This window comes from Halyomorpha halys, unplaced genomic scaffold (genome assembly GCF_000696795.3).
Source record: "Halyomorpha halys isolate HHAL.00 unplaced genomic scaffold, Hhal_1.1 Scaffold912.1, whole genome shotgun sequence".
Taxonomy (NCBI): Eukaryota; Metazoa; Arthropoda; class Insecta; order Hemiptera; family Pentatomidae; genus Halyomorpha; species Halyomorpha halys.
In genome coordinates this window covers 163,314-176,899 of record NW_027110766.1, presented here as the reverse complement: position 1 = coordinate 176,899, position 13,586 = coordinate 163,314, and the positions used below count along the sequence as shown (strand labels likewise).

General features: G+C 31.4%; 1 protein-coding gene and 1 long non-coding RNA gene across 3 annotated transcripts in view; one reads left to right on the top strand and one right to left on the bottom strand.

Moving 5' to 3' along the window:
* The window catches only part of LOC106687074 (bicaudal D-related protein homolog), a 254,517-nt gene that overhangs the window by 230,322 nt on the left and 10,609 nt on the right, over positions 1 to 13,586 (top strand). Inside the window, exons 2-3 of the mRNA XM_014430755.3 lie at positions 5,567 to 5,782; positions 9,078 to 9,194. Coding sequence (XP_014286241.1) covers positions 5,567 to 5,782; positions 9,078 to 9,194 — 333 coding nt within the window. The remainder of the gene's footprint in view (positions 1 to 5,566; positions 5,783 to 9,077; positions 9,195 to 13,586) is intronic.
* Positions 2,775 to 12,231, bottom strand: LOC106687076 (uncharacterized). 2 transcript variants are annotated; one of them, XR_010843830.1, is made up of 3 exons: positions 12,009 to 12,231; positions 3,014 to 3,226; positions 2,775 to 2,919 (listed from the first exon to the last, which is right to left on the bottom strand). It is a non-coding gene; the product is annotated as an uncharacterized lncRNA (long non-coding RNA). The 2 variants fall into 2 exon arrangements; XR_001344120.2 differs by lacking the exon at positions 12,009 to 12,231 and adding an exon at positions 10,506 to 10,648.

Genomic DNA, 13,586 nt, shown 5'->3' with positions numbered 1-13,586 from the left:
TTTTTTCTAACTGGGCTTCACACAATAATTCATCAGGACCAATTAATTAATTTCGATTATTCATATAAAATGTAATAATATCATTCACAAAAATGTTTATATCATTTCAAAAGACACGGTTAAAATTAACAGTTACTTATTTTATGAAAAGTTTTGTTGTATATTCTACTGTGATAAAACTTACAAATGACTTTATAAACTGTTAAAATTTTATAATATTTACTGATAGTCTTTGTTTCTCGGATTTTTTTCTAATTGATAATAATAAGTGTATATTACAAGAAAAGGTGATGACATTTCAAACAGCAATTGTGTTTAAAAGGGTTTTTAAAAATGTAACCATTGAAATTAATATAAAAGCATATACTGGAAAAAGAAAAACATAAGAATGGGAAAAATAACTATAATAGTAAAAGGTATGCGAAATAATAAAAAAAATTAATTTTGGTAATTTTCAATAAAATTTATATATTTTAAATGTAATAAATTATAGACATAAAAATTATTAATAACCCAGACCATTGGTTGGACAAGGAGGTGATTTGGGCAGAATTACGTTCGACTGCCAGAATTTTTCCAATTAAGGGTATCCACTTCATGAGGCATGGTGGACCCCGGAGGGCTATAATAATTTTAACACTAAACCCTTACAAAAATATATGTTGCTAGAATCTCTTGCGGCCCACCTCTCATGCTCTCGGCTACCCGTTGGGAAAACTGTTATATAGACATGATTCTTCCACCAAAACATTTGTTATTCAAAGTAGATATAAGGAACGATCTATGGAGGGTGGTTAAAATGGTATTATTCAGAATGTTCTAAAGAGTTTAAAACGCTTAAAATTAATTCGACCATTTTTCACGCTCCCTTGTGTTGTGACACTTATTTTAGGCGACAAGTGACCCACATTCACTAAGAATATGGCGCTTATATAGTTACTCGTCAGATTTGTAGGTCTTGCATGGAATTAGCTTTTAGTTTTTGTGTTGCTTGTGGAAGGCAGATTGAAGCCACTGGCTAATATCGTTAGATATGAATCTGAGTTTGGGCTGGTAAGGCTGACTAGCCACCGACAATCGTCTGTTTGGCAAGATCCATCTTGTGGGACAATAGGACGACGAGCACTGGCCTGCAAAAGAGGAACGAGGCCGCCAGCGAGCTATGAAGCTGCACGGAGGTCGCAAATCCTGTAAATAAGTTGAGTCATTGTTGATCCCGGTGTCTCCTCCTCAAGATTAAAATAGGTTTTTTATAAGCAAAGCAGTTCTCTCGAGATTAACTAAATGCTTAGTTTTAAATGAAACCCCCATCATCGTACTTCCTTCGTACCTTCCTCAAATTCATTTTTCAAATCTTTCAGGTTTTTCTAGCTTCAATACTGTTGTAAATTTCAGGGAATAAGAAAAAAAGAATCTTTATTGTTCATTAAATGTCAATTTCCCTTCCTATTCTTAACACACCCCATCATCAAAAACTAAATCATATGATCTATCAGTCCTTTATAGGCCATACCCATTATCGGTTCCATCCTTTAACTTTTCAACACCACAATAAAATAGAAGATATCAAAAGAGAAATAAAAACAATATTATAAATAATATCGTTCTCTACAAGAGATAAAAGAAACCTGTGGTATTATGGTTTTGGCTACTTGGACATTCAATGAACTTTTGAATTAAAATAACTCTTCAATTAATGTTATAAGTTGGCAATTGATTTCCATAAAAATACTTGTTTGTTTTTTGTTCTTTTTCGGCCAAGACTCCCATTGGAGTCCTATACTGCCTAACCATGGTTGGGGGTCAAAGTTCTTCATTTTGTGGGACCGCCATTCAATGAAAAAAGTCAACGTCCCAGGCAGGATTCGAACCGGCACCGCCAATAGACATCAAATTGGCAAGACTGAGTCTTAACCACTGAGCTATGGGCGGCCCATAAAAATACTTAATTTTTGTACTACTAGACATTTCTCATTTCAAAAGCCTCAAGCTATGAATACTCAGTAAAATTATATACAATATACTTCATGTTTCAAATAATATCTAACAACATTACATACTTGAATATATAATTTTATCAGCGGAATCATCCCATCACCGTGGTGTTAGCCATAGGCAACAGCTAGACTATACTACCTTAATTCCAATTAATTACCTTAATTCCGCCCTGCAATCAACACCTTATGATGCCACCAGGCAATCCAAGGGAGATGACGAACTAGTATACATATTACATTTCATGTATTATGTATGTATGTACTAATCATGTTATTATTCTTTTATGAAGCGTACGAAAAAAAAATGAATATATAATAACAGTATATTTTTATGATTGGAGTTTTAATTATTTTCTCCTGATTATCTACTTTATTTGTTTATTTTATAATCATTTTTCTTTTGTTAGCAGTTCAGTGGGTAAGGTACAGCATCCCTAAATCCGGGCTCTAGTCCGGCTTTGCAATAGAATTTACTTTATTTTGTATCAGGCGTGGATCAATTTAGGTTTTGGACCCCTCTTTGCCCCTGCCACCTGGGTTACATGGTACCTAAGGAAAAACCATGTAATTGAGAGTGGATGCTGACCTCACCTTCTGATTAGTTAGAACACAATACGTCCTTATCAAGTACAGAGACCATGAACTCTTAATGCAGTTGTTCCCAATAATATACTTTTGTGACGATTTATTTTTAGAGCTATATTATTAATTATCTTTTCTGATTTTTGGGTGTTAGCTGAAGAATTTTAATAGCCAAATGCATAGTACGTACATGATTAGATTTCCGTCTTAGCATTCCGCAGACTTCTATGGGTTTGGGACCACTGCGGCAGTAGAATTTTATTTATTTGTCTTTGTTGTCCAATTGTCGAACCTAATTTCAATTAGTTTATTATTATGACCTATTTTTCGACCACTTGCCCTGTAATGATACAAATAACTTATCATTGACTGATTTTATTTATTTAAATTATTTTTATTTATGTACGATATGTTACTTTAACTTTTCTACTGACTTGGTTCCTCTTCCTGTTTAATTAACAGGCTTCACTAGACAATATTCCTTGGTCAGAGATTCATGCTTGATCACTCTCTTCGATTTCCCTCTTAGTCCTCTGTTGCATCTCTCAGAACAGTCCTTGATCTTGTGGTCTTCCCAAGGATAATCGTCTATTTGTATGGTGGCTTTGTGGTCGTTCCCTTTCTCCTGTCCTTGGTGTCTTTGTAGTCTAGAATAGTTTTTCTTTAATTTATTATAATTTTTAATTAAACCTTTCAGTTACTGGTAGTTTAGGATAAAATTTATAGTTTCTTCAATTTCTATCCTTAAAAAGATCGGACATAAACCATAGAAGCGGCACAATAGGAGCTACTGCAAGGCATGGCTTCTGATACTAAATTTGCCGTATTTTGATTTTGCTATTAACAAAGTACTGTATAAATTTCTAAAACGACTGATAACTTTTCTAGTTCATATATATATATTGCGTAATGACCACTAATTTAGCAATTTATAAATTCTGAAAATTATTTTGTATGGTATTTATTTCAAAATTAAATTATTTAAGTATTTGCAGCATTGGAACTTGACTAAACCATTAATTAATTAACATACATTTTATCCTAACTAATAAATATACCTGAAGACATGGTGAATGAAGTAAAAAAATATAAAGAAAACAAAACTGAATTCCTGCTTTTGTTTTAAGCATTAATTTTTTGGGCTATTTTTTAAATATTATTTATAACAATTATTTAATAACTTTATAGAAAGGTTCTCAATATACACATATTGAGACATCTTAAATCCCATGGGCATGTTCCAACCATTTCCTGAAATTAATATATTACTGACAAAATACGGAATAATAATTGTTTTAAGTTTTAACTATTTACTGGCTAACTTTGTATAAAAGTCTAATTTTAATTGATTAAGTACACTTGTAATTAGGCCAATCATTTCTAAGTATTGCCACCTTATATACTTGATTAATTAATTTAGAACTTTACAACATTGTAAAATAAAACAGGCTACGTTGAGAAAAAGGGAATTCCTCTTCATTGTCTTGAGACAACTGGGATTGAAAAATTTAACCTTATGAATTTTTGAAGTTTTTTTAAATTTTATTCATTGTAAACTTAAAATAACTGACTATATAAAGTCCTAAGTTGTTCATACAACTCACTTTACGTAGCAAATACTCATTATAAATTTTCCCTTTTTTTTTTTTTCTTAAATGAATTTTAAGTTTAAAGGAAAAGCAAAAAACAAGTATACCTTAATGCATTCGGTTTCCTGATTAAGTAAGTGGGGATACCTTTCGTTGCAATTTTCGATTACATAAATATTACCCAATCGTTACCCTTGAAGGCTATGCAATTATTTAATTGTCCTTCCAAATGTTTGCGGTTAACTGGTATTTTCTTTCTTATGAAAATTATAGTTTTAAAATTGTTTTTATTTAAAACAATTGAATAATTATCAAGTTGGTATATATAATTAATTGTTGGGATGTGCTCGGAGTGTTGGTCAAAAAACAGAATCGAGATAGCAGAAAAAAATAAATTAGTTACTAATGCTTCGCATCACATTACAAGACTTCATCAGGGCTAAATGAAAACAAGATACAAACAATAATTATTCTAACCACTTATATTTAAATTAAATTTATATTATTAAATAAGGGATAATTGTCCGAGAGCGATAAAAACAACTAAAAAATAATAAATAATAATTAAATAAAAAACTATTTATTGTGAGCACCCGTTTTGCCCAATTTTAACGGGCTTAATTGAATATGAAATAAAAGTAAACTAAGGTATGGCTAAATATGATTCAAGATATGTAAATATATATATGAGCAAAGTAAATTAAAGAAAATAAAAACAAGATATACAGTGAAAAGTACAAATAAACAACATTTACAAAAAGGTATTAGGCAATTAATGAAAGTCCAAATAAAATATAGAATATAGATAAATATAAAAATATAGTAGCTAGAAGGTAGTGAGTTTTATTTCGAATGCCACTTAAAACTACTTATTATGATAAATTACCGATGATGAGCTAATCACTTATTTAATGGTTAAATGGCTTTAGATAACTGAAATGAATGTTTTCCTGTTAAATTGTTGTGTCCATTGACCTTAGCTGCAAAATATCAGAAATTTATTGTAATATTGAGCCTTATAAAGATTTTTTTTACTTCCATCTCCCCTCAAGACAATATTTGGATTCGCCCCTGGCTTAAATCAGCAAAATCATAACCTGATTTTTAAAACTCATTATTAGGACTGAGTGGTCCCAGAAAGCGTCATCACAAGGAAATAATTAATAATAATAAAAAAATTAATATTGTGATTTAAGATCTATAAAGTACCAAATCAGTATCAGATATCTTCCTTTCCATTTTAATGAACCGGATAAATCTAAGATGTAATCCATTTTGAGTTAATAATTTATCGCGTTTCATGACGTTCTGATGTAACCTAGTCCTATAATTTGGCATGCACCCCAAATAATTACGTAAATGTATCTTCAAATTACTCATTCAACCTTTTGCTTTCAGGTGATCGAGCAGGACAGACACCTGTTACGACGGAAGCTCGCTACCACCCAAGCCGAGTGGGAGACCCGGCTAGTCGAACTGCAGGCGGACATCCGGGAACTGCAGCGGAGGTTGGGCGACAGGGAGGCGGCGATGAGGCAGGCGGAGAAGGAGAAGAACGCCCTCATACTGGAGCTGACGGAGCAGAACCACCGGCTCACGGCGCAGATGAAAGAGGTCAGTATACAAGGAGAGCGGAAAAGATTGAGTAAGGTTAAGTCCGGATATGTCTTTTACTCGGAGGGAAATCGGGAAAAGAATTATAAAGCAACTCTCCCAAGGATCAGTATCTCCAGAACTATGTCTTACCCTTCAGAGCTGCATAAATCTTCCAAGGCCGATAGTGTTAAAGAACCTTAAATCAGATGGTTCGAATACGGTCTGGGAGAGTTGAAATTTATTCAGTGGTGGTTCTACGGAATGAATCTCTACCTTCTCACTGCGGCAAGAATAGTTTGATAACCTCTTCTATAAACAATTATTAAATGGCCAGATAGAAAAAAAAAAAATTTTTGCTCTTGCTTATTCACATATTATTTTACTCGTGGCTCTCATTGTTTCGTGGAGCTAATCAAGTCATATAACCAAATGCAAATTAAATAAATACTTCTATCAGGAAGGTCGGATAAATAAATTAAGTACAAATAAAAAATACATTCAACAACACTTCTGTATACATTTTACTCTGAAAACAAACTTGGAAGTTCTTCAGTCATACTAATTAAAATTATTGATGAATAGAATATGGTCCGGGTGCGGTCAAAAAAACTCAAATAATAGATAATTATACTATTTTATTGAGCCAACGTTTCACCCCACGTTGCAGGGCTTCGTCAGGGCTAAAAAAGATACAAACACTATAGTTACAAAAAGGAAAAAAAAAAAGAAAAACATAAGTGTAAAATAACAGGGGTATAAAATGAAAAGTAAGATATAATAAGAAAAATAAAGGTTGTAAATAGTAAATGAAAAGGGGAATAGTAACAGATATATAAGAGAAGAAATATTAAAGAATGTACAAATAAAGAGATGAAAAAAGAAAAAAGAAAATACAAATCCAATGATGAGACAGAATGCATACCTGTTTTGACAGCAGTCAAAAACCAAAGTGACTGTTGGTATTGGGAGGAGTGAGGACGGCAGTATTGCCACAATAACGAAAATAAATTTGTAAAGTAAACATAGTATGTTTATGTTATGCTTCCAGTATGTCACAATTAAAATTATTATTATTTTTTTTTTTAATAAAACTAATGGGGTACTTTCTGTCCATCTAGCGGGCTATATTATCCATCCTTTCCCTTTCCAACTGTTCAGACTTCAAGTTTTCAATTTGCCGTTTTGTTCGAAGTTTTTCTAACTGCTTAGGATCTAAGTTTTTGACTCACGGAAAGAATAAAATATAACATGGTATGATTGAAAACCTTTTTATATGGTAGTGAGAGTATTCAATCCCCTAAGAGAGTGACATAAAACATTACACAGTGATTACTAAAACTTTTTTATATAATAGAGAGAAATATTAAAATTAATTTGGCCTTAAATTTTTGACTATACAAAAGAAAGCGTGTAGACCCGTAGGTCCATTTAGGTACCTCCACCAGATGTATTATTAATAGAGACCTATACGTTTGTTGGCCTTACAAACACCTCAATGGTAATATTAATCTGATATATCAATAAATACACAATTTGCGTTATCCCAATCTTTGCATTCAAGATATTGGATCCAGTTCTCTTGAAATGTTTCTCCACAGGTAATGTTTTAACTACTTTTTAATTCCTTTACCCTCATTTTTCTTTTCCTGGTCATCTTTGTCGCCTTTAATTTTTCTGTTAATCTTCTCACTCCCTTTTATGTGGTGAAGATGCTACAATATCAAATTAAGACAAAAGATAAACACGTATACTTCTCTGTTCTACTCAGTAACCTCCAAGAAAATTTGAAAATCCACGTTTTTTCTCTTTAGGAATAAAATGCATAATAACATGCTTATTATTCCACAATTATTTAGTCGACACCCACACTGCAACAGGATTATACACTTTAGAGCGGGACGTCCGACACAAAGTTATGCTTACGTTGCGTGTTTGGCTGCTTAATAAATTCAATGTACGTGGTTAACGACTTTTCCCTAATTAGTTGGAAACAGGAACAGAATTTTAAATTTAATTTTTAAGTATTTTACTGTCGCAAAGCAGGGAACATGGAGGACAGATAATTAAAGTAAATGTTCAAAAATGATTATTTCAAAACGCTTTATCATTATGAAATTATTTTTAACTTTCCTCAACACAATTCATCCTTTTTATTATTTTCCTCTCCAAGATCTTTCGACTACCAACTATATTGATATTAAATGATTGATTATTATGTAGCCACAAATATGGATGGCTAATGAAACGATCCACCCATCAGGCTTCTAAGGAACCACAATCATTTATAGCACCTTAAATGTTTAATGCTTTAAATATATATTTCACACTGCAATATAGAGACCATGTGGCACGAAGGTATTTTAATATTAGAATATTAAATAATATATGAATGTTAGTAATAATATTCTCGGGTATCTAAAGAGTTGCAAAATCGCACACAAAGAAAGATTCAGTATTTATTCATAATTTCTTTCCAAGACCAATGAAATTATTCGATTGGGGAAAGAATTACCTAGCTAAATTTCAATTTATTATCCATACTTTAATCAGTTTTATTTTCCTGCCAAATAAATTGATTGCCTTGGTTTAACAATGTTCGAAAAACGTTTGCAAAATTTTGTTTTCGTTTTGAAATCACTAAAAACTATATTTCATATAACTCAGTGCCATCAGTTGAAAAATCAATTAATTATTTGTGTGATATAGGTCTATTTAGAGACAACATTTAGGAGAGCATTGTTACTTCGAAACTTGGTTTATCGAAATTATGGTTATAGCAGTTAAAACCTTATCAAATCAATATCTCGAATAGCTGGTGTTATTATGAAGAGGTTTTATTAAATCTTATTAGTTTGGAACATGCATCGATAATTGCTTTATGTACTGTGAGTTCGGAGATGGAAAATAGATATTCTGAAAAATAACCGAAAATGGTTTAAGGATAACGTACATATTTGTTTACCTCCACACCAGGGCTCAGAATATCAAAGACCTCTTTCCCTATTTAGCGATTTTTTTATGTAATATCATAATTTTGTATCAAGTTTAAAAAGATTTTTGTTGTTAAACGTTATAGGATCGATTTTTAAAATCTGATTGAATTGAACGATATTCGGCTCCTCGAATCGTTGGACCTAACCTCTACAATAGATCTAGTTTTAGTTCAACGCTCTAGAGTAGTTTTGTTAGCTTACTCATAAGTCTGTTGAAGTTACGACAGATTAATAGTTTTTTTTTTTTAGTTTTAGTTTATTTTTAGTTTGTTGACGAATATAACTGTCACTGTATACATTATCTGTTTACGATGCCGCAGTCGTCTAAGATCGAGGAACAGCTCACTCTCCAGCTCCAGACTGTTCGGGAACAGGCCATCAAGAGGAAGACCAGCCTGCAGGATCACCAGTCCAGCCTAGATGTTCTCCGGGATGAGGTAATCATATATTTGTATACATTTTTTGTTTGTACTTGAATATCGTATGTTTGATATCGCCAGCTTAATATCAAAACCTCCTTTCATCTTACCAGTTTTTGGCTGACATTTAGATAACAAATAAAAAATTCTAAGTTTCAAAATGACTCATAATAATAAGCTCAAAGATCCAAGATTCAAGTTTTGCTAGTGAGTATAAAATGCTAGAGATATTAAAACTAAAAAACACTGTTCTTTTTACAATAGTGTGTTGATAGTTATCTGACGATATGTATTAGGTACAATAAATATCTCAGATCTTGTTTGGTTCTTCTGGAAGAGATTCCTTTGGAAATAAGAAAAAACAATTTTTTGAACGTTTCTCTTATATTTGCGTAAATGATTCCGTTTCAAATAATTACATTTAGGATATCTTAAAAAGTGTTGGAAATTTATAAAAAATATTTGATAGGATGGATCAGGTAAGGAATGAATCCTTTGTTGAAAATTATTGAATCTCAATCCTCTTTATCCTAAGTTCAAACTAAATAAAAATATCTTTGTTATAAATAGATGTAAATTTGAAGAAGATTGTCAGGGCTGCGGTCAGGAAGAAAAAAAGGTTTTGGCAACCAATAGATAGTTGAAGACTATTTTTTTTATTATTGACCATATTTTATTAAATGTCTATTGATTTTTTTTTTGTCCTCGGTCAGTCAGATGAAGATTTTGTTTGAATCTGATTAAAGATTAAAAACCGTTTGATGCAAAAGGTGAAATAGTAACTTTTTTCTTATATATAAAACGAAAATGCTAACAAATACAACTTCGGGAGAACTTTTGGCAGCCAACAATTTTTAAAAGTTTCTTGGTCTCTGCCTATAACTGTTAAACGGTACAACGTAGCAAAAATTATAATATATTAAATTAAAATGTATTGAATTGTGCGTCAAATGAGTACCATAACTTGATAATTTTGTTAAGCAGTATGGTCATAATTTAAGTCCAACATCTTACATCAAAACATACGCTACGTCCTATACTCATCACTGAAACTTTCTACCCCAAACAAAATCTCTACTACGCCACCTTTCAGATCCAACAAACCCTAATTTCACTGGCCTTTGTGTTTCAAGAGAAATTCTAATTTCTCTATGTATATTTGTATACCGAAATGAAAACACACAAAGTATTTAGTTGAACATAAAATTTGATGAAAAAATAAGTTTCATTCTATTAGTTTTAAATTTGGAACAACACTTTCCAAGGCCCATGTATTTTGAAGTCAAATATTGGCAAAACATCAAAACCTTTCTAACCACTTACACTTACCTCTTGAATGTCAAAGGAGTTGTTATTACAGAAGTGCCTATGGGGTCTAAACTAACAGAAAAACTTTACTATTACTATCTATAACCACTGTCTTACGATCAGTACTTGATAATAACATACTATTTCTTTTACCAGCTGTTACACACACAGGACTAGGAGATGTATAAATTTGTTAGGATATCAGAATTCAACTCCCCTAACATTACGATTAGGCACATTGCAAATATAGGTTAGGTCTTAGGAATATATACGGACCCTCAAGGCTAATCACGGATGATAGAAAAGCAATTAAATAGTCTACAGGGGGACTGGAACTTTTGCTGGAAGTTTGAAGTCTATCAGCACTTAAAAAACAAAATTAATAATAATTCAGATTATTTAAATTTATTTTTGATTATCTGTTTAAGTACATACTTCACTTCCTCATATTCAAAATTAGTAAATTGTACATTTAAAATAATTTAAGTACACTTGTTGGTTTTAAGTGGGGATCACCCTCTTGACCGACCTGTTCAGTTGATAAAGATGAATTATGGCTGTCCTAGCCATCCCACGCAAAGTTCATTTTTTATCTGTGTACTTAATCAAGCTGTTACTTATCCGCGTCATCGGTTCTAAAGGTCAGCCTCGACATCACCTCTCGCGTGCACTGTCCTCTAATGACTCCCAAATAATTCATCGATTTGGACTAAGCACTATACTTCAAGTTAAAAACAAAATTAGTAAATATTAACGGAACGAAGCATATTTACGTAACTCATTCATCTAAAAATGGCCAAATGGTTGCTAAAATAAATTTACCAAATTCTATTCATAATTTTCATATTTTTATTTGTTTAATTTATCCGTTGTAAAAGACATTAGCTGATTTTCGCTTGCTACGCTCGATCAATAAAAATTCCCTTAAGGGTCAAAGACCTTTTAATTTGGGGCTTTATCTCGCAGTGACCTGACCTATTAATATACTAATATTTTTCATTCAGTTTTATAGTGAGGAGGTTTTCTGCTGTACAATGCAGTGGTTGATGGGTGGATAAGTAGATCTACTTAAAGACTAGTACTATATAGTTTAGTTAACTTAATTCGTTAAAAAAGATATTTTTGAAAAATATAACTTCTTTTTGGACTAAAATTTATTTCGTAAATTTAATACAAATATAATCATATCGAGCAACATTGTTAATTGATTAAAATTTGTTGACTTGAACCCGCCACTCCCGCCCTCTATGCAAGTCTTTCTTTCTAGTTTTGTCTAATTTTACATTGTGGCTCGATGTAAATACGTTTGATTTTTTTCAACACTGCTCTGCTTGTTATTAGTAGATGTTTTAAAGATAAAACCCGTGCTTAGTTGTGGGATTTCAATAGCATTCCCCTATAATTATTTTTAGTGTTATGATCTCTCCGTGAGGGAGTGTAGCAGCATCTCTAGAATTATATTATGGAGTTCTTAACTATTATTCCATATTATTATTATTCTGTATTAGAAAATTTTCCTGTTACCTCATCATTCTTCGGTCCAATTGTTTTATAGGATTCCCCAATTTTTTAAGTATAATCAATAATCCTAAAATGTTAGATTGTATAATTATATTCTCCAATCATGAGACCGGCTAAATCTTGATTGGCCGTAATAAATTTATACGTCATATTATTTTAATTACTTGATTAGACACTATTTTATTACAATAATGTTCATATCCAAAAATAAAGCTATGATTTTTGTTTCATGAATTTGGTTAAACTTGTTTATCATGATGGCAGCTGTGAAAAAACTGCAAACAGCGTGCGTGCGTATTGTACATGATGCGTAAAAAGGGTACAAACGAAACGCTCTTTCTCTATCTTAACATAAGAAACGGATTCAGTTTATTTTACATAACGGTAGAAAGCCAGCATGTTACTGTTTTAAGGTTTATTATGGATTCACATATCCGTTACATACATTTAAGATTCCAATCAGTTCAAGTTGACGACGATGCACTTGTCAGGGTAATAGTACAAGAGCCCAAGAGGAGAAAAAAGGCACTTGTTTCTACCCAATTTTGATTACTTTAATGAAAACTTTGTATAAATACTAGTCAAAATTGATGGGTATAGGTAGGGGTGATAAAAAATGGTGACTGTTTCATAACGGTAAAAAAAAAATGATTTCATTCGAAGCTCTATATCTTTAAAACTACAAACAACACTATAAAACCTAAGATATCATTTTAAGAAGAGTAAATTTGCTAAAATATGATCCCTAAAAGAGCTATTTACGTTCAGCAGACCCAAGATATAGTTTTTTAAAAACCAAAATTTCATAAAAAATGTACAAAAAAAAATTAGTAGTTAGTAAATTTATTTTGAGAAATCTTTATCTCAAAAACCCTTCGACGACAGATGTCTATTAGCACTCAAATTAAAGTTAGTTTATGCACTATAATGTAGTTCATAACGTTTATCTTCGTAGGAGTAGTTATTTTAGTGGTATTTGTTAAAATAAATTAATTTAAAGTTTTTGGGACAAAATTTTGTGCGTAAAATTTATATTCATATGCGAATATCATAAAAATTTCAACCCCTACGAAGATACGTGTTATAAACTACTTTATAATAAGTTAAGTTACCTTTATTGTGCTAGCAGACATATGTTCATCTTATGGTTCCTGATATATATTTTTTCAAAATTCAAACAAATTTTATCTGAACAACTTGAAATTAACATTTTATAAATTAATTTTGGCAAATATCGTGAAAACTACTACTCCTAAGATCCTACTAAGATAAACGTCATAAACTACATTGTAGTGAATTTGACTGACTTTAATTTGAGTCCTAATAGACATCTGTGCGTCAAATCGTTTTTGAGATATAAATTTTTCAAAACTACTTATTTTTCAGTATATTTTTTATTAAATGTTGCAGTTTACAAAGCTATATCTCGGGATCTATTGAACGTAAATAGCTCTATTAGGTCTCATATGTCAGAAATTTTATTCTACTTTAAATGATACTCTCTTAAGTTTTCTTGTGTTTTTTGTATTTATAAAAATATTTTGGTATTTTAGACCTAGTCAATTTGTAATCAGCCTACGC